The sequence below is a fragment of the Oryctolagus cuniculus genome, chromosome 1 (genome assembly GCF_964237555.1).
Source record: "Oryctolagus cuniculus chromosome 1, mOryCun1.1, whole genome shotgun sequence".
Lineage (NCBI taxonomy): Eukaryota > Metazoa > Chordata > Mammalia > Lagomorpha > Leporidae > Oryctolagus > Oryctolagus cuniculus.
In genome coordinates this window covers 157,465,738-157,492,135 of record NC_091432.1, presented here as the reverse complement: position 1 = coordinate 157,492,135, position 26,398 = coordinate 157,465,738, and the positions used below count along the sequence as shown (strand labels likewise).

General features: G+C 38.3%; 1 protein-coding gene across 1 annotated transcript in view; it reads left to right on the top strand.

Annotated features, from left to right (window-relative positions):
• TMC1 (transmembrane channel like 1) overlaps positions 1 to 26,398 on the top strand; it is a 205,407-nt gene that overhangs the window by 58,694 nt on the left and 120,315 nt on the right. Inside the window, exons 3-4 of the mRNA XM_051858747.2 lie at positions 2,991 to 3,156; positions 22,316 to 22,444. Coding sequence (XP_051714707.2) covers positions 2,991 to 3,156; positions 22,316 to 22,444 — 295 coding nt within the window. The remainder of the gene's footprint in view (positions 1 to 2,990; positions 3,157 to 22,315; positions 22,445 to 26,398) is intronic.

The window sequence follows — 26,398 nt, the reverse complement described above, 5'->3', positions numbered from 1 at the left end:
CCCAGGCCATAGCAGAGAGCTGGATCAGAAGAGGAGGAGCTGGGACTTGAACCAGTGTCCGTATGAGATGCCGGTGCTGCTGGCTGGGGCTTTAATCTACTGTGCCACAGCGCCAACCCCTCAGTATTCTTAAATTCATTAAAAATTGTTTTTGGGAGGCTGTCGCTGTGGTGTAGCAGGTTAAGCCACCACCTACAATGCCAGTATCCCATATGGGTGCTGGTTTGAGTTCCTGCTGTACCACTTTTGATTCAGCTCCCTGCTAATGTGCCTGGGAAAGCAGCTGAATATGGCCCTAGTGCTTGGGCCCCTGCCACCCATCTGAGAGACCTGGATGGATCTTCAGGCTCGTGGCTTTGGCCTGGCTCAGCCCCAGCAGTTGTGACTACTTGGGAAGTGACCAGCAGGTAGATGGCTCCCCTCTCTGCCTTGCCCTCTCTCTTTTTGTAACTCTGACTTTCAGATAATAGATAAATCTTTAAAATAAGGGTTGTTTTTTTGAATAACAAAAATAAGTATATTACCAGAAGAAATTACATGTTAGTCCAAAAAATATATATTTATATAATATATAATATATTATGTCTAGTTGGTCTATAATGTTTAAGTCTTCTGTGTCCATATTTATTTTCTTTCTAGAACTTCCATCCATTACTGAATATAGAGTGTAGAAGTTTCTTGTTGTGACAGTATTGCTGTTTCCCCTACCCTTTAGTTGTTAATATTAACTTTATATATGTGTAAATATATATCAATTTATAAATATATATATATTTGGGTGCTCTGGCATTAGATGTATATATATATAATAGTGATGTGTTCTGGTGAATGTGAATTTACCCTTTTATTAGTATATAATGTTCTTTCTTATCTCTTATTATAATTTTTGACTTAAAGTATATTTTATCTGATACAAATGTAGCTACCCCATTGTGTTAGCATTGTGATGCAACATGTTAAGCCACCATGTGCAATGTCAGCATCCCATATTGGAATGCAAGTTTGAGTCCCAGCTGCTGCACTTCTGATCCAGCTTCCTTCTAATAATGCACCTGGAGAGGCAACAGAGGGGGGCCCAAAGTACTTGGGCCTGCCATACATGTTGGGGACCATAATGGAGTTCCTGGTTCCTAGATTTGCTCTAGCCCAGCCCAGGCTTTTGCAGCCCTTTGGGGAGTAAACCAGCGCATGGAATATCAATCTGTCTATCTTCTCTATGTCTCTCTTTGACCCCCGTCTATCCCCACCTTGCACTTTCAAATAAACAAATGAATGAATCTTTTTAAAAAAATTATAGCCACCCCTTCTATCTTTTGGTTACCATTTGTATGACCTTTTTCTATCCTTTCATTTTTAACCCCAGTGTGCCCTTAAATCCAAAGTGAGTTCATTATAGTTATCATATAGTAAGATCGTGTCCTTTTAAAAAAAATCCATTCAAATTCTTTATGATTATTTATTATATATAATAAAATATTGCCATTTTATTCATTGCTTTTTGTCTTGTGGATCTTTTGTATCTCTTTTCCTCGATTTTAAAAATTGTGATATACTTTAATTCTTGCTATGTTTGAAGATAATTTTGACCTTTAACTAATGTAGGATATTAAAGTCTAAAATCATAAGTTAATAGTACTAGAAGTCTGGAATCTTAATTGAATTATTGTGTTTAGGAGGTAGAACCTAATGGGATGTTATTGGGGCATATCCTTGGAAATTAATTCTCTTGAGAGTGTTATTACAAAAGCCTGAGTTTGGGCCCAGCCTCTCTCTCTGCCTCCTAGGACTAGGTGATCTCTCCTTTATCTATATGCCTCCCATCATTCCAACATCCACCATCTACTGTGGGCCCCTAGCCAGAGCCAAAGTCTGTACAATACCATTTGGTCCTTGAACCTCCCAAACTGTGACCTAATAAACCTCTCTTTACTTCATTTGTAGTTTGTCTCAGGTATTTCATTATAGTGATGAAAATCTGATTAATATAATTTCTCTTTTTTTGTGTGTGTATCTTCTATAGGAATTTATTTCAACTCCATACTATAACTGTACACTTTTAATCCCCCCATATTTTGTGTATTGATGTCTCAATTTATACTTCTTATATCATGCATCTAGTGGCATTTTTCTTAGTTATTTTTAATACTTTGTTTTATTCAGTTTTATGCTAGAGTTAAAAGTCATTTATATATTACCATTAAAGTACTGCAGTATTTTGTATTGTTTATATATTTACCTTTCTCAGAGCATTTTATACTTTCATGTGCTTTGGTGTTGCTGTTTAGCATCCTTTCATTTCAGCTTGGAGAATTTCCTTAAGAATTGCCTTTTGGAAAGTCATAGTGGTGTTGAACTCACTCAGTGTTTGCCTGGGAAAGTCTTTATTTCTCCTTCATTTTTTAAAGGACGTGTTTGCTGAGCATGGTGTTCTCAGTTGACAGTTTTTCCTTTTAGTGCTTTGAAAATGTTATCCCATTTTCTTCTGTCCTGTAAAATTTCTGAAGCCAGGATCCCAGAACTCAATCTAGATCTCTCACACACGTAGCAAATGCTAATTGCTTGAGCCATCATCTACTGCCTCTCCAAAGGTGTTAACAGGAAGCTAGATAGGAAGCAGAGCTGCCAGAGTGCAGACTGTCACTCTGATATGGAATGCAGGTGTCACATGTTTCAGCCTAACCTCCTGTGCACAATGCCTGCCCCCATCACCTTCTAGTTAGTGAACACTAGAACTGTAAGAATTCTTAAAATCTGGGTATCTTCATATGCATATATGAATAGATGAATCACAATGAAGATGGAATTCTAGATAAATTTATTTGAATAGTGGGTGATAAAACATATATGTTACAGTTCATCTTATAGTGCTGTGGAGAGAATTGCTGGATTGTGGTCTCAGATGTCTGATGCTGGTTATTTAAACAGGATAAACATAGTAGTGGGAGGAAGCACTTTTTGATATTGCTCACTGAATCATCAACTTTGTTTAGGTGGAGAGGAAGAGGAAGAAAAACTACCTAGAAGAGAGAGCTTGAGACCAAAAAGGAAACGAAAAAGAGATGTTATCAATGAGGATGATCCAGAACCTGAGCCAGAAGATGAAGAAACAAGGAAGGCAAGAGAGAAAGAGAGGAGGAGGAGGTTGCGGAGAGGAGCGTAAGTTAGATTTGATATAAATGGAAAGTATCTCTTTCAAGCATGTGACACTGAAAGAAGACCACTCCCTTTAAGTACTCATAGGCCTTAAAGTTGGTAATTAAATCCACTTTTGGAATGACAGGCTTAATTTATGCTGTCACTATACCCCACTTAATTAAATGTATTAAATAATTAAAAGATTTTTTTTTTTGGGAGCCAGTGGAATTTTATTGTAACCAAGACAATGTGCAATACACAAAGAAAAGCCAGTCAGAGTTCATAATTTTTCAAACTATAATATTGCAATTAATCAGTTAGGAATAGACAAAATGACAAACAAATAATTGCACACAAATATCTGTTGCCATTTTTTGTTTTTTTTTTCATAATAATATGGACGACATATGTGACAAAGAAGTAGCCAAAAATTGTTTTTGATTAAGCTTTACTAGGAATCAAAGAGAAGTTCTGCTTCATAGAATAAAGAAAGGAGAATTGAAAATAATAAAAAGAAGGCATGTATCAGTATATAAGAATTCAACAATTGTGGAAAAATGAGAAGGAATCTAAGTACCTTCTGAGGACTCAATGTAGTGTTGCTCTCCTTCAACAGCAGTGTCCCACGGTATTAACTGACACTCCACAGAAACATAACTTTGTAGTTAACTAAACTTGAGAAATGGCAAATGCTAATCTACCACCTGGAAATTCAGATTAAAATGTACATGTTAAAGGCAAACTTTGGAAGAAATATATTAACACTGTTCAAGCTAGCATTTTCTGACTCATGTTATCCTGGAAAATGCCTCTCTTCTTTTTTTTTTATTTTTTTTTTATTTTTTTATTTAATGAATATAAGTTTCCAAAGTACGAATAATGGATTACAATGGCTTCCCCCCCATACCGTCCCTCCCACCCACAACCCTCCCCTTTCCCACTCCCTCTCCCCTTCCATTCACATCAAGATTCATTTTCGATTATCTTAATATACAGAAGATCAGCTTAGTATACATTAAGTAAGGATTTCAACAGTTTGCTCCCACACAGAAACATAAAGTGAAAAATAATAGATGATTTTTTTTAAATGATGATGAAATCAGATCAGACCTATTGTCATGTTTAATCCCAGTGAGAGTCAAGTTGGGAGTTGATAGTTTTTTTTTTTTTTTTTTTTTTTTTTTTACAGAGGATCAGTTTAGTATGCATTAAGTAAAGATTTCAACAGTTTGCACCCCCATAGAAACACAAAGTGAAATATACTGTTTGAGTACTCGTTATAGCATTAAATTTCAATGCACAGCACATTAAGGACAGAGATCCTACATGAGGAGTAAGTGCACAGTGACTCCTGTTGTTGACTTTACCAATTGTCACTCCTGTCTATGGCATCAGTAATCTCCCTATGCTCCAGTCATGAGTTTCCAAGGCTATGGAAGCCCTCTGAGTTCTCCGATTCTTATCTTGTTTAGACAAGGTCATAGTCAAAGTGGAGGTTCTCTCCTCCCTTCAGAGAAAGGTACCTCCTTCTTTGAAGACCTGTTCTTTCCACTGAGATCTCACTCACAGAGATCTTTTGCCAGAGTGTCTTGGCTTTCCATGCCTGAAATACTCTCATGGGCTTTTCAGCCAGATCCGAATGCCTTTAGGGCTTATTCTGAGGCCAGAGTGCTATTTAGGACATCTGCCATTCTATGAGTCTGCTGAGTATCTCACTTCCCATGTTGGATCACTCTCCCCTTTATTTATTCTATCGGTTAGTGTTAGCAGGTACTAGACTTGCTTATGTGCTCCCTTTGACTCTTAGTCCTTTCATTATGATCAATTGTGAACTGAAATTGATCACTTGGACTAGTGAGATGGCATTGGTACATGCCACCTTGATGGGATTAAATTGGAGTACCCTGGTATGTTTCTAACTCTACCATTTGGGGCAAGTCAGCTTGAGCATGTCCCAAATTATACATCTCTTCCCTCTCTTATTCCCACTCTTATGTTTAACAGGGATCACATTTCAGTTAAATTTCAACACTTAAGAATAACTGTGAATTAATTACAGAATTAAACCAGTCATATTAAGTAGAACAGACAAAGAAACTACTAAGAGGGATAATGTATTAAGTTGTTCATTAACAGTCAGGGCTATGCTGATCAAGTCACCGTTTCCCATAGTGTCCATTCCACTTCAACAGGTTTCCTTTTTGGTGTTCAGTCAGTTGTCACCAATCAGGGAGAACATATGGTATTTGTCCCTTTGGGACTGGCTTATTTCACTCAGCATGATGTGTTCCAGATTCCTCATTTTGTTGCAAATGACTGGATTTCGTTGTTTCTCACTGCGGTATAGTATTCTAAAGAGTACATATCCCATAATTTCTTTATCCAGTCTACCGTTGATGGGCATTTAGGTTGGTTCCAGGTCTTAGCTATTGTGAATTGTGCTGCAATAAACATTAGGGTGCAGACCGCTTTTTTGTTTGCCAATTTAAATTCCTTTGGGTAAATTCCAAGGAGTGGGATGGCTGGGTCGAACGGTAGGGTTATCTTCAGGTTCCTGAGGGATCTCCAGACTGACTTCCATAGTGGCTTGACCAGCTTGCATTCCCACCAACAGTGGGTTAGTGTCCCTTTTTCCCCACATCTTCGCCAGCATCTGTTGTTGGTGGATTTCTGAATGTGAGCCATTCTAACCGGGGTGAGGTGGAACCTCAATGTGGTTTTGATTTGCATTTCCCTGATTGCTAATGACATTGAACATTTTTTCATGTGCCTGTTGGCCATCTGGATTTCCTCTTTTGAAAAATGTCTATTGAGGTCCTTGGCCCATCTCCTAATTGGGTTGTTGGTTTTGTTTTTGTGGAGTTTCTTGATCTCCTTGTAGATTCTGGTTATTAACCCTTTATCTGTTGCATAGTTTGCAAATATTTTTTCCCATTCTGTCGGTTGTCTCTTCACTCTCCTGACTGTTTCTTTTGCAGTACAGAAACTTCTCAATTTGATGCAATCCCAATAGTTAATTTTGGCTTTGACTGCCTGTGCCTCCCGGGTCTTTTCCAGAAATTCTTTGCCTGTGCCAATATCTTGAAGGGTTTCTCCAATGTTCTCTAGTAACTTGATGGTGTCAGGTCGTAGATTTAGGTCTTTAATCCATGTTGAGTGGATTTTTGTGTAAGGTGTAAGGTAGGGGTCTTGCTTCATGATTCTGCATGTGGAAATCCAATTTTCCCAGCACCATTTATTGAATAGACTGTCCTTGCTCCAGGAATTAGTTTTAGATCCTTGATCGAATATAAGTTGGCTGTAGATGTTTGGGTTGATTTCTGGTGTTTCAATTCTGTTCCATTGGTCTATCCATCTGTTTCTGTACCAGTACCATGCTGTTTTGATTACAACTGCCCTGTAGTATGTCCTGAAATCTGGTATTGTGATGCCTCCGGCTTTGTTTTTGTTGTACAAGATTGCTTTAGCTATTCGAGGTCTCTTGTGCCTCCATATAAATTTCAGCACCAATTTTTCCAGATCTGAGAAGAAGGTCTTCGGTATCTTGATTGGTATTGCATTGAATTTATAAATTACTTTTGGGAGAATGGACATTTTGATGATATTGATTCTTCCAATCCATGAGCATGGAAGATTTTTCCATTTCTTGGTATCCTTTTCTATTTCTTTCTTTAAGGTTCTGTAATTTTCATCGTAGAGATCCTTAACGTCTTTGGTTAAGTTTATTCCAAGGTATTTGATTGTTTTTGTAGCTATTGTGAATGGGATTGATCTTAGAAGTTCTTCCTCAGCCATGGCATTGTCTGTGTATACAAAGGCTGTTGATTTTTGTGCATTGATTTTATACCCTGCTACTTTGCCAAACTCTTCTATGAGTTCCAATAGTCTCTTAGTAGAGTTCTTTGGGTCCCCTAAATACAGAATCATGTCATCTGCAAAGAGGGATAGTTTGAGTTCTTCCTTCCCAATTTGTATCCCTTTAATTTCTTTTTCTTGCCTAATAGCTCTGGCTAGAACCTCCAGAACTATATTGAATAGCAGTGGTGAGAGTGGACATCCCTGTCTGGTCCCAGATCTCAGTGGAAATGCTTCCAACTTTTCCCCATTCAATAGGATGTTGGCTGTGGGTTTTTCATAGATTGCTTTGATTGTATTGAGGAATGTTCCTTCCAAACCCAGTTTGCTTAGAGTTTTCATCATGAACGGGTGTTGTATTTTATCAAATGCTTTCTCGGCATCTATTGAGATAATCATATGGTTTTTCTTCTGCAGTCGGTTAATGTGGTGTATCACATTGATTGTCTTGCGCACATTAAACCATCCCTGCATACCAGGGATAAATCCCACTTGGTCTGGGTGGATGATCTTTCTGATGTGTTGTTGCATTCTATTGGCCAGAATTTTATTGAGGATTTTTGCATCTATGTTCATCAGGGATATTGGTCTGTAATTCTCTTTCAGTGCTGCATCTTTTTCTGGCTTAGGAATTAGGGTGACGCTGGCTTCATAGAAAGAATTTGGGAGGATTCCCTCTTCTTCGATTGTTCTGAATAGTTTGAGAAGAATTGGAGTTAGTTCTTCTTTAAACGTTTGGTAGAATTCAGCAGTGAATCCATCTGGTCCTGGGCTTTTCTTTGTTGGGAGGGCCTTTATTACTGTTTCAATTTCTGTCTCAGTTATGGGTCTGTTTAGGTTTTCGATGTCTTCCTGGTTCAATTTAGGTAGGTTGCATGTGTCCAGGAATCTATCCATTTCTGATAGGTTTCCCTGTTTGCTGGCATACAAGTCCTTGTAGTAATTTCTGATGATTCTTTTTATTTCTGTGGTGTCCGTTGTTACGTTTCCTTTTTCATCTCTGATTTTATTGATTTGGGTCTTTTCTCTTCTTTTTTAGTTAGTTGGGCCAATGGGGTGTCAATTTTGTTTATTTTTTCAAAAAACCAGCTCCTCGTTTGGCTGATTTTTTGGAATGTTTTTCTTGATTCAATCCTGTTGATTTCTTCTCTGATTTTAATTATTTCTCTTCTCCTACTAGATTTGGGTCTGGTTTGCTGTAGGTTTTCTAGAACCTTGAGGTGAATTGAAAGCTCATCTATTTGGTGCCTTTCCAATTTCTTGATGTAGGCACCTATTGATATAAACTTTCCTCTTAACACTGCTTTTGCTGTGTCCCATAAGTTTTGGTATGTTGTGCTGTTATCCTCATTTACTTCCAGAAAGTTTTTGATTTCTCTTTTGATTTCTTCTATGACCCATTGTTCATTCAGGAGCATGTTGTTCAATCTCCATGTGTTTGCATATGCTCTAGGGATTCCTGAGTTGTTCATTTCCAACTTCATTCCTTTATGGTCTGAGAAGCTGCATGGTATGATTCTAATTCTTTTGAATTTGCTGAGACTTGCTTTATGGCCTAGTATGTGGTCAATCCTAGAGAAGGTTCCATGTACTGCTGAGAAGAATGTAAAATCTTTAGCTGTAGGCTTGAAAGTTCTGTATATATCTGTTAGATCCATTTGGGCTATAGTGTCGTTTAAATCTACTGTATCCTTGTTGATCTTCTGTCCTGTTGATCTGTCTATTTCTGAGAGTGGAGTATTGAAGTCCCCCAGTACTATTGTATTGGGGTCTAAGTCTCCCTTTAAGTCCCTCAACAAATCTTTTAGATAAACCGGTGCCCTGTAGTTAGGTGCATATACATTGATAATTGTTATATCTTCCTGTCGAATTGATCCCTTAATCATTATGTAGTGTCCCTCTTTGTCTCTCTTAACGGTTTTTGTAGTAAAGTTTATGGTGTCTGATATTAAGATGGCTATGCCTGCTCTTTTTTCATTTCTGTTGGCATGGTATATCTTTTTCCAGCCTTTCACTTTCAGTCTGTATGGATCTTTGTTGGAAAGATGTGTTTCTTGTAAGCAGCAAATAGATGGGTTTTGTTCCTTAACCCAGTCAGCCAAACGGTGTCTTTTAACTGGACAGTTCAGGCCATTCACGTTCAATGTGACTAATGATAAGTGGTAACTTTGCCCTGCCATTTGCCAAAGATAAGTTCTAATATATGCTTTGAATTCCCTGTGATCTTTTGCTGTGAGGTTTCCTTCCTTTACCTTCTTTCATATTGATGACCGTGTTTCTTTGTTTCTGTGTGTAACACATCTTTAAGCATCTTTTGCAGGGCTGGACGAGTGGCAACAAATTCTTTCAATTTCTGTTTGTTATGAAAAGTCTTTATTTCACCTTCATTCACAAATGATAGCTTTGCAGGATATAATATTCTGGGCTGACAGTTGTTCTCTCTTAGTACCTGGGCTATATCTCGCCATTCCCTCCTAGCTTGTAGAGTTTCTGATGAGAAGTCAGCTGTGAGTCTGATTGGAGATCCTCTGAGAGTAATCTGACGTTTCTCTCTTGCACATTTTAGGATCTTTTCTTTATGTTTCACTGTGGAGAGTTTAATTACAACGTGTCGTGGTGAGGATCTCTTTTGGTCGTGTTTATTAGGGGTTCTGTGAGCTTCCTGTACTAGGATTTCTCTGTCCTTCTCCAAACCTGGGAAATTTTCTGCTAATATCTCACTAAAAAGGCCTTCTAATCCTTTCTCCCTCTCCATGCCTTCAGGAACTCCTAGAACCCGAATGTTGGGTTTTTTAATAGTATCCTGAAGATTCCCGACAATATGTTTTAGATTCCTAATTTCCTCGTCTTTTCTTTGGTCTGACTGTATCCTTTCCTGTTCTCTGTCTTCTAAGTCTGATATTCTCTCTTCTGCTTCTCCCATTCTGTTTGTAAGGCTCTCTATTGTGTTTTTCATTTGATCTATTGAATTCTTCACTTCAGTCACTATCCCAGTTTCCTGTTGTACTAGTTGTTTCGTTTCATTTTGATTCCTCCTTAATATTTCATTTTCACGAGAGAGATTTTCTATCTTGTCCATTAAGGATTTCTGTAGTTCAAGAATTTGTTTTTGAGAACTTCTTAATGTTCTTATCAATTTTTTGAGATCTGCTTCTTGCATTTCTTCTATGTCATCATCCTCATAATCTTGAATTGGGGTGTCTTTTTCATTTGAGGGCTTCATGGTGACTTCCTTGTTTTTATTACCTTGGTTTTTGCGTTTGTTATTTGTCATATTGGAAATATTTGGTTTCTTCACTGTGGTGCTTTTTCTTGTTATACTATGACTCTAGATTAAGTGGACTATCTGTTTTTGATGGAGCCTTAGGGCTTGAGATGGGTGTGGCCTGAGAGCTCTGTTTGGTGTGCCAAAGGTGACACTCCCAGGTTGGGCGTGGTAAACCTCTCTCTCTTTTTTTGATTCAAAAGGGAAGTTGTTCTGCACAGCTGAACGAAGTTGGAGGTAGTTAGCAGGCAAATGATATACCCACAGGAGCCAGAGATCGGAAGCTCTTTCCCAAGGACCACACAGGGAATCTGTTCGGCCCTCGGAGTGGGCTCAAATTCTCCTTCAGTCTCCCACTGGGTTGCCAAAGTTACGGAATTGTAGCGTCTCTGGAGAGTGCTCACGTGAATTCCGTGAGTTCTCTCCCCCACCGTCTCTTTTTTCACAGTCTCAGTTCAGTAGCACCACAAATTTACAAGGTCCTAATCTCCTGTTAATTCGCCCCGCCCAGAGTCAGGTTTTTCTGCTAGGCTCAGGGCCGGTGCAGACCTGAGGTCGCTCTGCTTATGACGTATGTCCAAGATGGCGCCTGCTCTTTGTCTTGCTCGCCCTTGAGAGGTGAGCGGAGAGAGAGAAACCCGTGTCCATACCAGTCACCTTTTTTTTTTTTTTTTTTCCCCTCTCTCTCTCTTCCAGTTAGCTTGGTGAAGTCCCCCCCCCCGGGGGTCGTTCCCTCTAGTCTCCTCTCTCCGCTTGCCTGCCAGTGTCTCGGGTTATTGAGGTTCGGCTCACCTCGCGTTCCAGCGCTGGTGTGTTGAGTCTGCCGCTGGTGTCCCGAACTGTGGGCTCCCACGCTCTCCACGCAGGTCTGCTCCCCTTCCAGCGCCGATGTGTGGACTCGGAGCCCTGGACGTCCCAAGTCTTCCCGCTGTTGCACTCCCCTTTGAGCACTTGCGCGCAGACCCTGCAGCTTGCGCAGCTCAGTCCCGCGGCTCGGCTTCCGCGGCTCGGCTTCCGCGGCTCGGCTTCCGCGGCTCGGCTTCCGCGCGCGGTGGGCAACCTTGTTCTCCCAGTAGGTCCTCCGATTTACACCCACTGGATCCAGAAGAGTTTCGTCTGCAATATTTTCCTGGTTCTTTTTTCTGAGGCTACCGTAACTCCCCTTTTATTAAACTAAATTTTCCCAGACTATCGGTGCGCGCCCTCACTATTCCGCCATCTTGGCTCCGCGCCTAATTAAAAGATTTTAATATTTGTTTATTGTCATTTTATTTGAAAGACAGAGAGATAAGGGAAAAAAGACAAAGACAGAAAGAGAGCTGTTAGTCACTGATTGACTCCCAGATGCCTGCAACTATTGAAATTGGACCAGGCTGAAGCTAGGAGCCTGGAACTCCATCCATGTTTCTCATGTGGGTGGAAGGGACCCAGATAGTTGAGCCATCACCTGTTGCCTCCCATAATGATCATTAGTGGGATGCTGGAATTGGAAGCAGAGCCAGGACTTGAACTCAGATACTCTGATATGGTGTACAAGCATCCTAAGTGACACCTTAACCATTTTGCCAAATGCCCACTCTTAAAATAGAGTTTAAAAATGAATCTACATTAAAAATAGATTATGATAAAATACTTTATGAAATATCTAAGTTGTCAGAGATCATTAATATTCTTTAGTTAATTTGAATATTTTAAAATTATCCCATTAATTATATGGATTGTTATCTAAATTAAGTAGAAAATTCCTAGAGTGAAGCCAAACCTCTATCTTGTAGAACAGGGGTTGGAATGCCATGGATATATCTAGCTCAAGAATTAAGATTGGTTTTTACTGCCCAACGTGTGCATTAGGAGACAAGAAAATAATTTTCTTATCTTTGCTTTCTGAAAATTTATAGGTGGTAAGCAAATAGGAATATGGTGCATATAAAACACACCATGTAATAGAAAACCAAGACCCCTTTGGAAAGGATTAAAGAGATCAGCCAGCCTTTTTGCATCCTTGCAAGTAACAGGGCTGTGTGAATCAAAAGAATATGTAATCTCCCAACACTCCTAGGTCTTAAGGTGATGAGGAGCCCTCCAGGTTGTCCTCCTGGGATGGCAGCTCCAGTGTTCAATAGCTCTTTTACATTGTTCTTCATAAATAATTATTATTAAATATGGCTGTGCAACAATTTTGTCAGGTAGAGAAGCTTAACATTAATAAATGATGGTTCCTCTTAGAATAAAAGAGAAAGTCCACCCACATCTGTATGTTTTAGTTTACTTTTTAAAAGTTTTCCTTCTCTTTCTTTGTTATTTTCTTTCTTCCCAAGCCCTTTCACAATCTTCTTTGAATACCAAGACATCACTTGCTTTACATTTTGACTCTTGTGTTTTTTATTTGTATTACCTTTATAAGTGTCTTATGTATTTTTCTTTCAGAAATAAAATTAAATGCAATTTTAAGTCCCATGTATTATTATGAATATTAGTTTTATTATTATCTGGTGATATTTCCCATTAGGAAAGTTTATGCTTTCTGAAACTGGTATTTCATTGAGAAAATAGCACCAATCAACATATGCATCTTACACTATACATTCTAGAACTGTCTATTTTTATGTATGCTTCAAAAAAATCCTATAAAGATTAGTTGGCAGGAATTCCTCTGCTCTCTTGATCTGCTTAGAGCATTCATGTCAGCTATATTACCTCCAGGAGATAGGGCCTTGTGAGTTAACTGGATCTTGTCCCTGTGGAAAGAATTTATTTGAGGAAGTGAGGGAAGGAGGGAGGAAGAGAGAGAGAGGAGAGCGCACGAGAGAGAGATAGGAAGAGAAACAGAGATAGATAATGAGAAATTTCCATCAGCTGGCTCACCCCACAGATGCCTGCATATCCTTGTACAAGCTCTTGTATTTGTGCCCAACTGCTCCAGTTCTTGTATTTGTGCCCAAGTACCAGCCTAGCAGAGATGCCTGAGTCTGGTGGGGAGAACTGACACGGGCCTGAGTGCTTGTGACTGTGGGAGGCTTGTGTGCTGGGACTGTGAAAACACTGTGTCTGTGTGGGAGGGCTCACGGTATGGCTGGGAATTTGGACAGTCACTGTGGGAGGCTCTACATGCTCATGGCTCCCTGATTCCTTGGTGAGGGTCATTGCTGTGGAATCTCTACATACTCCAAGGACTGGACAGATCCTTTGTGTGATTCTTGTGGCAATGCAGATGAGTATTATTCCCACTGGGGCTGGCATACAGGCACTGGTCTCCTTTGAGGAGAGGAAGTGAGCTGAGACTATGCCAACAGAATGGAACAAAACTACCTTTTGATTTAAAAAAAAGAGAGATTTACAATGCTCAACATGGGTGTTATCTTGGATACTCTCCTCACCCTGGAATGCTAAACAGAACTCTCTGGCCATATCCACCACATGCCTTTAGGTATTTACTGAAAAAGTGGATACTCCACTAATCCACAGAGGCATAGTCCAAAGATAAAACCATCACAGGATAAAAATAAAGAAACCAACAAGTATCTCCACAAATGCCTAATTATAAATGCAGCAGTTCAAGAAATAAGAATAAGGATGACAACATGATGCCTCGAAAAGAACACAACACTTCAGTACTAGAATGTGAAGATACAGATTGAAGAAATGCCATAAATGGAATTTAAAAAAAAGACTGTAAGTTTATTTAGAAGTAATCAGAAGCAAATCCATGAACTAATGAAATCCATACATGAGATGAAAGAATATTTCTCCCATGAAATAGAGATCTTAAAGAAAAATCAAAAATAAATCTTGCAAATGAAAAATTCAATACAACAAATAAAATATGCAGTGAAAAGCCTTAACAGAATCGGTGAAGCAGAAGAAATATCCAACTTAGAACACAAATCACAGGAAATTTTACAGTCAGACCAAAACAAAAGCAAGTAATTAGAAAACTAAAAAACACTGTTGGAGATCAGTAGGATACTATCAAATGACCCAACATATGGGTCTTAAGAGTTCCCAAAGATGTGGAAAGAAAAAAAGCATTAATAGGCCTTTTTAGTGAAATAATTACAGAAAATTTCCCTAATTTGTAGAAAAAAAGGTACATGCAAGCACTGGAAGCACATAGAACTCCTATTAGTTGTGATCAGAAAATATCTTCACCACAACACACTGTATTCAAACTCTCCATAGTAAAACATAAAGACAAGATTCTAAAGTATGCATGAGAGAAACACCAGATTACTTTCAGAGGATCGCTAATTAACTCACAGTGGACTTCTCATCAGAAACCTACAGGCTAGGAGAGAATGGTGAGATATATTCCAGGTCTTAAGAGAAAATAACTGTCAACCCAGAATACTGTACCCTGCAAAGCTCTTATTTATAAATTAAAGTGAAATAAAAACCTTCCATTAAAAAAAAGAAATTGAAAGAATTTGTCACCACTCATCCAGCCTTACAAAACATGCTTAAGCATGTGCTATACACAGAAAAACAGAAACATGGTCATTGATATAAAAGAAGGTGAAGGAAGAAAATCTCACAATAAAAGAACAAAGGAAATCCGAAGTAAAAAATGGGGATATTTATGGAAAAATGGCAAGGCAAAGTCGTTACTTATCAATAGTCACCTTGAATGTAAATAACTCAACTCTGCAATTAAAAGACCAGACTGGCTGAATGGATTAAAAAAGAGAATCCATTTATTTTATGCCTACAAGAAACACATCTCACCAAGAAAGATACCCACAGACTGAAAGTGAAAGGATGGAAAAAGATTCCATGCCAACAGAAACCAAAAAGATCTGATGTAGCCTGCCTAATTCCAGACAAAATAGACTTTAACACAAAAACTGTTAAAAGATACAAAGAAGGGCACTATCTAATGATTAAGGGATCAATTCAACAGGAAGATGTGACTATTATGAACGTATATTAACCTAATTACAGGGCACATGGATATTTAAAAAGAAATGTTAATGGATTTGAAGAAAGACATAGATCAAATATAAGAGTAATGAGGGGACTTCAATATTCCAGCAATGGACAGATCAACCAGATAGGAAATCAGCAAGGAAACAACAGTTAATAACAGCATAGACCAAATGGACCTAACAGACATCTGCAAAACTTTCACACCACAGTTGCAGAATACATATTCTTCTCACAAGTGCATGGAACTTTCTCTAGGATTGACCACATACTAGGCCATAAAACAAGTCTCAGCAAATTGAAAAAATTAAATTCATATCTTACATCTTCAATAAAATAAAGTTGGAAATCAACAACTCAGGAATCTCTAGAACATATGCAAACACATGGAGACTGAACAACATGCTCCAGAATGAAAAATAACAGCAAACCCAAATCAAAACTAGTAGTAGAAAAGAAATAATTAAAAGTAGAGAAGAAATAACAAAATTGAACAAAAAAATACAAAAGATCAGCAAAATGAAGAACTTGTTTTTTAAAAAAATAAACAAAATTGACACACCATTGACTCAACTGACCAAAAAAGGGGGGAAGACTCAAATTAATAAAATTAGAGATGAAAAAGGAAATGTAACTACAGACACCATACAAATAAAAATAATTGTCAGAAATTACTACAAAGAGATGTATGTCAACAAACCAGGAAGCCTAGAGGAAATGTATAGATTCCTGGAAATATACAAACTACTTAAAATGAGCCATGAAGACACAGAAAACCTAAACATGCTCATAACCAAGACAGAAATAGAAATAGTAATAAAGGCACTCCCTAAAAAGAAAAGTCCTGGATTGGATGGCTTCACTGCTGAATTCTACTAGACATTTAAAGAAGAACTAACTCCAATTCTTCTCAAGCTATTCAAAACAAATGAAAGGGAGATAATCCTCCCAAAGTCTTTCTGTGAAGCCAGAATCACCTTAATTCCTAAACCTGAAAGTTGCAACAGAGAAAGAGAACTACAGACCGATTTCCCTGATGAACATAGACACAAAAGTCCTCAGTAAAATACTAGCCAAATGAACCAAAAACATATCAGAATGATCATTCACCCAGAGCAAGTAGGATTTATCCCTGGTATGCAAGCATGGTTCAACATTCACAAATAACAACATCACAGTAACAAATTCAAGAACACAAACCATATGATTATCTCAATAATGCAGAGAAAGCATTCAATAAAATACAACATTCTTTCGTGATGAAAAACTTAAGAAAACTGGGTACAGTAGGAAGTTTCCTCAACACAATCAAGGCAATTTATGACAAACCCATGGCCAATGTCCTATTGAATTGGGAAGTTTGAAGCACTCCACTAAAATCCAGAACCAGCAAAAGATGCCACCTCTTATATAGTCCTGGAAGTTTTAGCCAGAGCCATTAGGCATGACAAAGAAATCAAAGGGATACAAATTTGGAAGAAGGATGTCAAAGTATCCCTATTTGAAGATGACATGATTTCATATATATATATATATATATATATCCAAAAAATTCACTTGGAGACAATTGAAACTCATAGAAGAGTTTGGTAAAATATCAGGATATGAAATCAACACACAAAAATCAACAGCCTTTATATACACAGACTATGCCACTGCTGAGACAGAACTCCTAAGACCCATCACATTCACAATAACTACCAAAAAATTCAAATACCTTATAATAAATTTAACCAAGTATGTCAAAGATCTCTATGATGAGAATTATAAAACATTAAAGAAAGAAATAGAAGATGTTACAATACCAATCAAAATACCAAGGACATTCTTCTCAGATATTGAAAAAAATGATGCTGAAAATCATATGGAAACATATGAGACTCCAAATAGCTAAAGTAATCTTATACACAAAAACAAAACTGGAGGCATCACAATACCAGATTTCAAAATATACTACAGGGCAGTTATCATCAAAACTTTCTGTTACTGATAAAACAACATATGGATAGACCAATGGAACAGAATAGAAAATCAAGAAATCAACCCACACATCTACAACATACTTATCTTTGACAAAGGAGCTAAAATCAATCCTTGGACCAAGGAAAGTCTCTTCAACAAATTGTGCTGGGGAAACTGGATTTCCACATGCAGAAGTATGAAGCAAGACCCTACCTTACACCTTACACAAAAGTCTACTCCAAATGGATTAAAGACCTAAACCTACCACCCAATACCATCAAATTATTAGAGAACATTTTCTAAACCACGCAGGACATTGGCATAAGCAAAGAGTTCTTGGAAAAGGCCCCAGAGGTACAGAAAATCAAAGCCAAAATTGACATATGGGCTTACATCAAATTGAGAAGCTTCTGTACTGCAAAAGAAACACTCATCATAGTGAAGAGACAACCGACAGAATGGGAGAAATTATTTGCAAACTATGCAATTGAAAAAGGATTAATAGCAAAAATATATGAAGAGGTCAAGAAACTCAACAAGAACAAAACAAAGAACCCAGTAAAGGAATGGTCAAAGGACTTAAGCACATTTTTCGAAAGAGGAAATCCAAATGGCCAAGACACATATAAAAAAATGCTCAGAGTCACTAGCTTTCAGGAAAATGCAAATCAAAAACACAATGAGATTTCACCTCACCCCTGTTAAAATGGCTTTCATTCAGAAATCAAAGAAAAACAACAAATGCTGGTGAGGATGTAGGGGAAAAGATGTCTTAATTCACTGTTTGTGGGAATGTAAACTGGTAAAACCACTATGGAAGACAGTATAGAGATCCCTCAGAAATCTGAATATAGACTTACCATATGACCTAGCCATCCCACTCCTGGGAATTTACCCAAGGGAAATGAAATCAGCATATGAAATAGTTATTTGTACCCCCAAGTTTATTGCAGCTCAGTTCACAATAGCTAAGGTATAGAATCAACCTAAATGCCTGTCAACTGAAGATTGGATAAAGAAATTATGGGATATATACACCATGGAAAAGTACACAGTAGTAAAAAAAAATGAAATCCAGTCATTTGCAACAAAATGAATGGAAATGGAAAACATTATACCTAGTGAAATAAGCCAGTTCCAAAGGGGCAAGTACCATATGTTCTCCCAGACCTGTGATTACTAATTAATCACCTACATGGCAATCTGTAGAAGTGAAATTGACACTTTGAAAAGCAATGACTTTTGGCCAGTGCCGCGGCTCACTAGGCTAATACTCCGCCTTGCGGCGCCAGCACAACAGTTCTAGTCCCGGGTGGGGTGCCAGATTCTGTCCCGGTTGCCCCTCTTCCAGTCCAGCTCTCTGCTGTGGCCTGGGAGTGTAGTGGAGGATGGCCCAAGTGCTTGGGTCCTGCACCCACATGGGAGACCAGGAGAAGCACCTGGCTCCTGGCTTCGGATCAGCGCAGCGTGCAGGCCACAATGCGCCAGCCTTAGCGGCCACTTGGGAGGTGAACCAATGGAAATAGGAAGACCTTTCTCTCTGTCTCTCTCTTTCACTGTCTAACTCTGCCTGTCAAAAAAAAAAAGGGCAATTAAGTTTCACAAAATAAAGAATACTGAAAAAAAAAAAAAGAAATGAAATGAACTTTGAGATTAAATGACTTTGAACAGCCCTGACTCAAATGTTGAGGAACAGATATTTTTTTAATAAAATTTGTTGAACTCTACTTAGTATAGAGTTAATATTCTATGTATAAGTTAATTCAAAATAGATCCTTGTTAAAAATAAGACTAGGAATAAGAGAGGGAGGAGGAATGGAGGAAGAGGGGTGGGGTGTGGGTGGGAGGGTGGGTATGGTGGAAAGAATCACTATGTCTCTAAGTTGTATTTATGACATGCATGAAGTTTGTATTCCTTAAATAAAAGGATTCTTTGGGGAAAAAAACGAAAATTGTTGGGGAGGTACACATGGGAGCAGATGTTTGGCACAGCAATTAAGTTGACTCTTCTGATGCCAGCATGTCCTAGATTTGGTTTCTCTGCTTCCAATCCAATTTACGGCTGATGTACACCTGGAAGGCAACACATTATAACTCTAGATCCTGGGTCCATGCCACCCCACAGCAGAGACTAGGATTGAGTTCTGGGTTTCTGGCCCCAGCCCTAGCTGTTATAGGTGTTTGGGCGAATGAAACAGCAGATGGAAGACCTTTCTTTCTTTCTTCTTTCTTTCTTTCTTTCTTTTTATTTATTTATTTTTATTTAGTAAATATAAATTTCCAAAGTACAGTTTATGGATTACAATGGCTTCCCCCCCGATAATTTCCCTCCCACTCACACCCCTCCCATCTCCCACTCCCTCTCCCATTCCATTCACATCAAGATTCATTTTCAATTATCTTTATATACAGAAGATCAATACAGTATTTATTAAGTAAAGATTTCATCAGTTTGCACCCACACAGAAACACAAAGTGTAAAATACTGTTTCAGTACTAGTTATAGCATTACTTCACATTGGACACCACATTAAGGACAGATCCCACATGAGAAGTAAGTACACAGTGACTCCTGTTGTTGACTTAACAATTTGACACTCTTGTTTATGGTGTCAGTAATCTCCCTAGGCTCTAGTCATGAGTTGCCAAGGCTATGAGTTTGCCGACTTCAATCTTATTCTGACAAGGTCATAGTCAAAGTGGAAGTTCTCTCCTCCCTTCAGAGAAAGGTACCTCCTTCTTTGATGGCTCCATTCTTTCCACTGGGATCTCGCTCACAGAGATCTTTCATTTAGGTGTTTTTTTTTTTTTTTTTTTTTTTTTTTTTTTTTTTTTTTTTTTTTTGCCAGATTGTCTTAGCTTTCCATGCCTAAAATACTCTCATGGGCTCTTCAGCCAGATCCGCATGCCTTAAGGGCTGATTCTGAGGCCAGAGTGCTATTTAGGACATCTGCCATTCTATGAGTCTGCTGTGTATCCTGCTTACCATGATGGATCGTTCTCTCCCTTTTTGATTCTATCAGTTAGTATTAGCAGACACTAGTCTTGTTTGTGTGATCCCTTTGACTCTTAGACCTATCAGTGTGATCAGTTGTGAACTGAAATTGATCACTTGGACTAGTAAGATAGCATTGGTACATGCCACCTTGATGGGATTGTATTGGAATCCCCTGGCACGTTTCTAACTCCACCATTTGGGGCAAGTCAGATTGAGGATGTCCTAAATTGTACATCTCCTCCCTCTCTTATTGCCACTCATATTTAACAGGGATCACTTTTCAGTTAAATTTAAACACCTAAGAATAATTGTGTGTTAATTACAGAGTTCAACCAATAATACTAGAACAAAAAAAATACTAAAAGGGATAAAGTATTAAGTTGTTCATCAACAGTCAGGACAAGGGATGATCAAGTCACTGTTTCTCATAATGTCCATTTCACTTCAACAGGTTGTCCCTTACAGATTCATTCATTCTTTCTCTCTCTCTCTCTTTCTCTCTCTCTCTCTCTCACCCCCTCTGTCTGCCTTTCAAATAAAAAATGAAAATAAATTTTAAAAATTATTATGAGATATAAATCATTATTTATTGAGACTAATGGAAAGGCAAGAAGAGAGCACTAAGGTATCATGGTGATAGCTTTTATGGGGAACATCTACCACCACCACCCCAAAGGCTGGAGGAACAATGGAAAGGCTTGTCATGAAAGCTTTGAAGGGTAGAAGGGAAGTTCATGGAGCTGAAACCCAGAGCCTTGTAGAGGAGCTAATGCCAGGAGCTGGGTTCTTTGGGGAGATGATAAAGTCAGTTGCACTAGTGTTGGGGAAATTGGCAAACTACATTCACCTGGCAGGCTGTGGGTAGGAGACTCAGCTCCTGGAGTGAGGACATGTTGCTACAGAGTAAGTATTACCCCTGGAAGCAAACAGTATACATGTAGGTAGCAGGCAGTAAGGCAAAGGAAAGACAGATTCCCTTCTTAGCAGTCGATAACAGTGACTCAGCTGATGGAGCAGAAATCCCAGTCCCAACACCATAATATTAAATACAGAATTTATGTCTGAAGAGACAATAACTGAATAACTGAAACATTCTATTACCAAAAAATTTATCTCTACAATATGGCATTATGTTCCTCAGTTAAATATCTTTGCTCATGTTTATATTTTCCTTTTCTTTGAATTCTGAACCTTATAATATTTTTGTGATCTCAGGAAAGCAGGAAAGAAAAGATATATTTCATTTTCTCAGTAACAAACCAAATTTCTTTGAAAGTCTTTCCAAAGGATTTGTTTCACCAAATGTTTCTAGCTGAATTTTATCAATTGAAGGTTTGAGTTTAATTAGCAGATTAGGTTACCTTTGAGAAACAAATTTGTAGTTTTCCCTGTTTCAATTTTTCTGTCTTGCTTTTGAGTTAAGGGTAGCTTTAATTTTTTAAGGACACTTCAAAGATATTTTCACCTCTAATTTAGTATTCTTATTGAAAAATAGATTGTTTAAGTGAAATGTAGAATTAGTAAGGGAGGGCTTACAAGGGATAGAAAAGAAAGGAAAATGTCCTGATAGATCTATACTATTTTTTCCACAATTTTTCTAATTCTAAGCTTTGGGGCTATACACATGAAAGAACAACCTAATTCTAAGAGATCAGAATGCAAATGTACTGTTTAAAGTTTTAATAATTCCAGTAATCCTGCATCAGTGTTCAGATGTGGATTTTAATGCTTGTAGGTCTTAGTATTGCCTATATACAATAAACTTCAAAAAGCAGTAAGTTGGCAGTTAGGACACTATGTAAGATGCCTGTATCCCACCTAGGAATACCTGTGTTCAATTCCTGGCTTTAACTCTTGAATTCAGCATCCTGCTAATGCAGATTCTGGGAGGCAGCAATGATGATTCAAGTGATTGGGTTCTTGCCAACCACTTTGGAAACCTGGATTGAATTCCTGGTTCCCAGCTTCAGCCCAGCCCAATTCAATCCTGGCCATAGGAGCATTTGGGGAATGAACCAGCAGAAGAGATTTCTCTCTCTCTCTCTCTTTCTCCCCCACTCCACCCCCAACTCCTGCTTCTCAAATAAGAAAAAATAGGCTGAATATCTGATAATATTCTTCCTTAAGTTTGGAAGTCAAAAAAAGCATAACTTTATTAAAGTTCTTTTCTTTATTTAAAGGGAGGAAGAAGAAGAAATTGATGAAGAGGAGTTGGAAAGATTAAAGGCAGAATTAGATGAGAAGAGACAAATGATTGCTACTGTCAAATGCAAACCTTGGAAGATGGAAAAGAAAATTGAAGTTCTCAAGTACGATGCTACTTTTTCTGTGTAAAAATATTTCCTGAATTGATCTCCTCAATTATCTCAGTATAATCTATATATCATAGATAATATATTTAATTTATCTCACATATATAAACTCATAATATTTAATGCTTGTGGTCATAACATATTACATGTTTGTCTTATATCACTAGAAAGACCTCATTCATGATTATAAATTGGAGACAACTATGAGAAAATTCATTGTTTTGGGTCTTAAAACCTTTGTAGTCACTTTTATTTGTTTTATAAACTGAAATTCCCTTAGTTTAATTCATTGATTACCATGACCTTTAAAGAGATCCTTTATTTCAATCTTACAAGTGTGTGTGATTTGCACATGCTTATGTCTGCTAGTTCCCGACCTCAAATGATCTTTTTGTATAACAGGCCTTATGAAAGTATAGGGAGGATGTTGAGTCAACAGGACAGTCAATAGGAACCCAATGAAATATTATGCTAATAGTGATTCCCTGGTGACACGTCAGTGATGTTGACTGACAATGTGGTGCAAACACTCTGAATTCACGGATTTATAAATTCCCAAAATGCTGAGTGAGGTAATTTTCCCTTTTGGGGCTTGGGAGCAGATTTATCTCTAAGGCTCACATTGTATGTCCTTGCCCTTGTGGTTGGAGGAGGTGTGGTATGAAAAGGAAAAAATGTCTTCGTTAACAGCAGTATTTGCATCTCTCAATTTTCCCACAGATAACATTTTTCTACTAACAATTTTTATAAATAGTGATAAGCTTCCAAAATTACCCCCCAACAAATTTATTGACTAACAATGTTAAAATGATTCTATAGTATAATTGTCTCCATTGTTAAAATGAAAAACTGAAATAGATATCAGGGTAAGTCATTTGTAGTTCTGGCTTTGCATGAGCTTATATTTTATTTAAGGAGATCATTAATCTCCTGGTGCTATAGTTACCTCATATCCAAAATAAGAGAAGATACTCTAGATCTACCCTGAGTTCTGGGAACCCAACTATCACTTATAATATAGCTTTGTTTTGTGCAATAAAGTATAATAAATAATAAAGTATAAAAAATAACAATGGGATTTTTGGGAAACTTTTGCAACGGCAGCAGAAGTGTAGTCTGGGAACTCCTTGTGCATGACATGGACTTGACCACCATGAATGGAGGCAGAGACAATCAGTGTCCCTTGTCCCATGGGGCTACTAATTTCTCTGTGTGTGCATGCCTATGCCTAGGAGTGTCTCTATACCAAAAATATTTTATAGTTAATGAAGCAATAATGATACTAAATTATAAGACTTAAAAATACCCTTACTTAGCAAAATAGCAGTTGGGCAACCCTTTGCTGGTTACCAAGAATATATTTTGAAATATTAATGGCCCATGAAATCCCAAAACCTGAAAGCACAAGTAACTGTAAATAGAAAGTTGTAAAATTGCAGTGATAATATTGTGAACTGTCAAAACAAAAAACTGAGGAAGAATGCCAAATAGTATCTTTCCTTTCCATCTGCGTGGAGGTATAGAAATATTCCTTTTTCTCTCTAGCCTGAATGTCACACGTAAGGCAGTGGTGTGCGTATAGACTTTAGATTTGAATTTAAATATCAAAACACCCATATAAAAGCTGTGTATATTTGAATACGATGTGTAGTCCTTCTGACGTCTGGTTTCTTATGAAATTACACTTGTTCACAGGTCACTGAAGTCTTAAAGTGAGATAACTCAAATAAACCATATAGCCTGGTATCAGAGCATGCACATAGCTGAGAAACAGCTGCAGTTATTATTTCACCTCAAGACAGACTTAATGACAATATCTGATTCCCTGCAGAAGATATCCCAAACCTGGCAATGCTAAACTGGAGCAGACCTAGCCCCAGGGAGACCCCAAGAGACTTTGGGGATTGTGACATTGGGAGTAGTTTGTATAAAAGACCAGGTATTGAAGCTCTAATGTAAAGAAGTGAGGTGTCTTGGCAATTTGACAATCTCTAGGGCTATACCACGTCTAAATCCCCCAAAACATTCCCTTATGGTTATCTTGTGGATGATTCCAGAGGCAGGGTCCTTGACCTGAAGTGTAGCAGTAATTTTTAGAAGTGGTGAGAGATAATGATTGGCATGGAATAAGGGCTATGTCAGGCCATGTACTAGGGTATGGGTTGAAAATGGGAGTCTTCAGCTGAATCTGGAACTTATATGTTTTTTATTTGACCCATATAATTTTTGTTTCTTTTTTCCCTCTTTTATGATGACAAAATATGCATAACAAAATTTAATGTTTTGCCTTTTTTGGTATTTTTATAGTAGTAATTTTTTTGTTGATTACTTTGTTAATGTGAAGAATTTTACATTTAAAAAAATCCAGAAGTCATGTTTCTCATGAATAAGTGGAAAATCTGGACCCATATTCCTACATGAAAATAACAGCTGAGGCTTTGCAAGAACTGCCTTCTACTAATATGGGATTCACTCTTTAGTTTGCCCAGTTCTCTAATTATCCACATCAATTGTTTATTCTGTGTAGCTGGACCTTGTAGGCTTTTGAATTTTCTGCCTCCCCCCAGTGCAGCTAGGGAGCAAAGCAGGCATGTTACCAAGACAGAGGTTCAGAACAACCAAGTCAAAGTCAGCTCACAGGTAGAAGCACAGATTTAGGCTCAGAAAAGAAACAATTGTGGCTTCCCACCTGTCAGCAGGATTCATCGTTTTGTGAAGATTCTCCCTGGTGAGACGTGATTCTAGTTTTGTAGCCTCCCAGCTGCACACAGCTAGTATCAATGACCGTAGCCAATCTGATTCTTTTGGTTTCAGTTGTTGGTATGAAGTGTTAATCTGTCTCATGTTGTAAATTTTTGAATGCTGTGTTGAGCTTCTCCCCCCATGGATTCCAATCTCATTTCAGAGCAACAGTACATTTAGATTTAGAAAAACATTTCTGTGCCGCAGTGCCGCACGAGAGCCAGGCAACTTTCCTTCCACTATTTGTTCCTTTCAGAGACACTCAGACTCTAAAGGAGTGTTTTTCAGGATTATGCTACTCCTAGAATTAGCCTCCAGTCATTGTTCTTGGCAAAGTGTGTGAATCAAGACTAGGCTCAGTATGACTGGAACAGATGTTTTGTTCACAGGCTTGGATTTAGGTCTGTTCCAAGGCTTCCCTTCTGGACTCTGAAAACCTTTATGAAACTTCTAATACAGACAATAGACAGAGTTGAGATTTCAAGGTATTTTTAGGAGTGGTGCCTCAAGAATAGTGGCTTATGGATCTGAGGATACCGTAGGAAATCAGAGTTGCTCCCACATTTTTAAAGAACATCTACCACTAGGGATATGTGCATCTTCTTGGTCAAGAGCTGGTTAATATAAGCAGTTGCTCTATAACCAGGAAGCTCCAGGAATTGATTGTGAATCCATATGAACTGTTAGACGTGGAATAGGATCTGGAGTTTGGCATTTATAGAGTTAGAGTGAAATTGGTTCTATAGATCTGAAAGGAAGCCACCTCCTTTCCACCATTGTTGCGGAACAAGGCTTTTCATTGTGTACTGCTGTATGTTCACACAGCTTTTCGCATTCATGTAACCTTTTTTGTTGTTGTTGTTTTGTTTTTTGTTTTTTGTTTTTTTGTTTTTTTTTGACAGGCAGAGTGGACAGTGAGAGAGACAGACAGAGAGAAAGGTCTTCCTTTGCCGTTGGTTCACCCTCCAATGGCCACTGTGGCCAGCGCACTGCGCTGATCCGAAGGCAGGATCCAGGTGCTTCTCCTGGTCTCCCATGGGGTGCAGGGCCCAAGCACTTGGGCCATCCTCCACTGCCTTCCCGGGCCACAGCAGAGAGCTGGACTGGAAGAGGGGCAACCGGGACAGAATCCGGTGCCCCGACCAGGACTAGAACACGGTGTGCCGGCGCCGCAAGGCGGAGGATTAGCCTACTGAGCCGTGGTGCCAG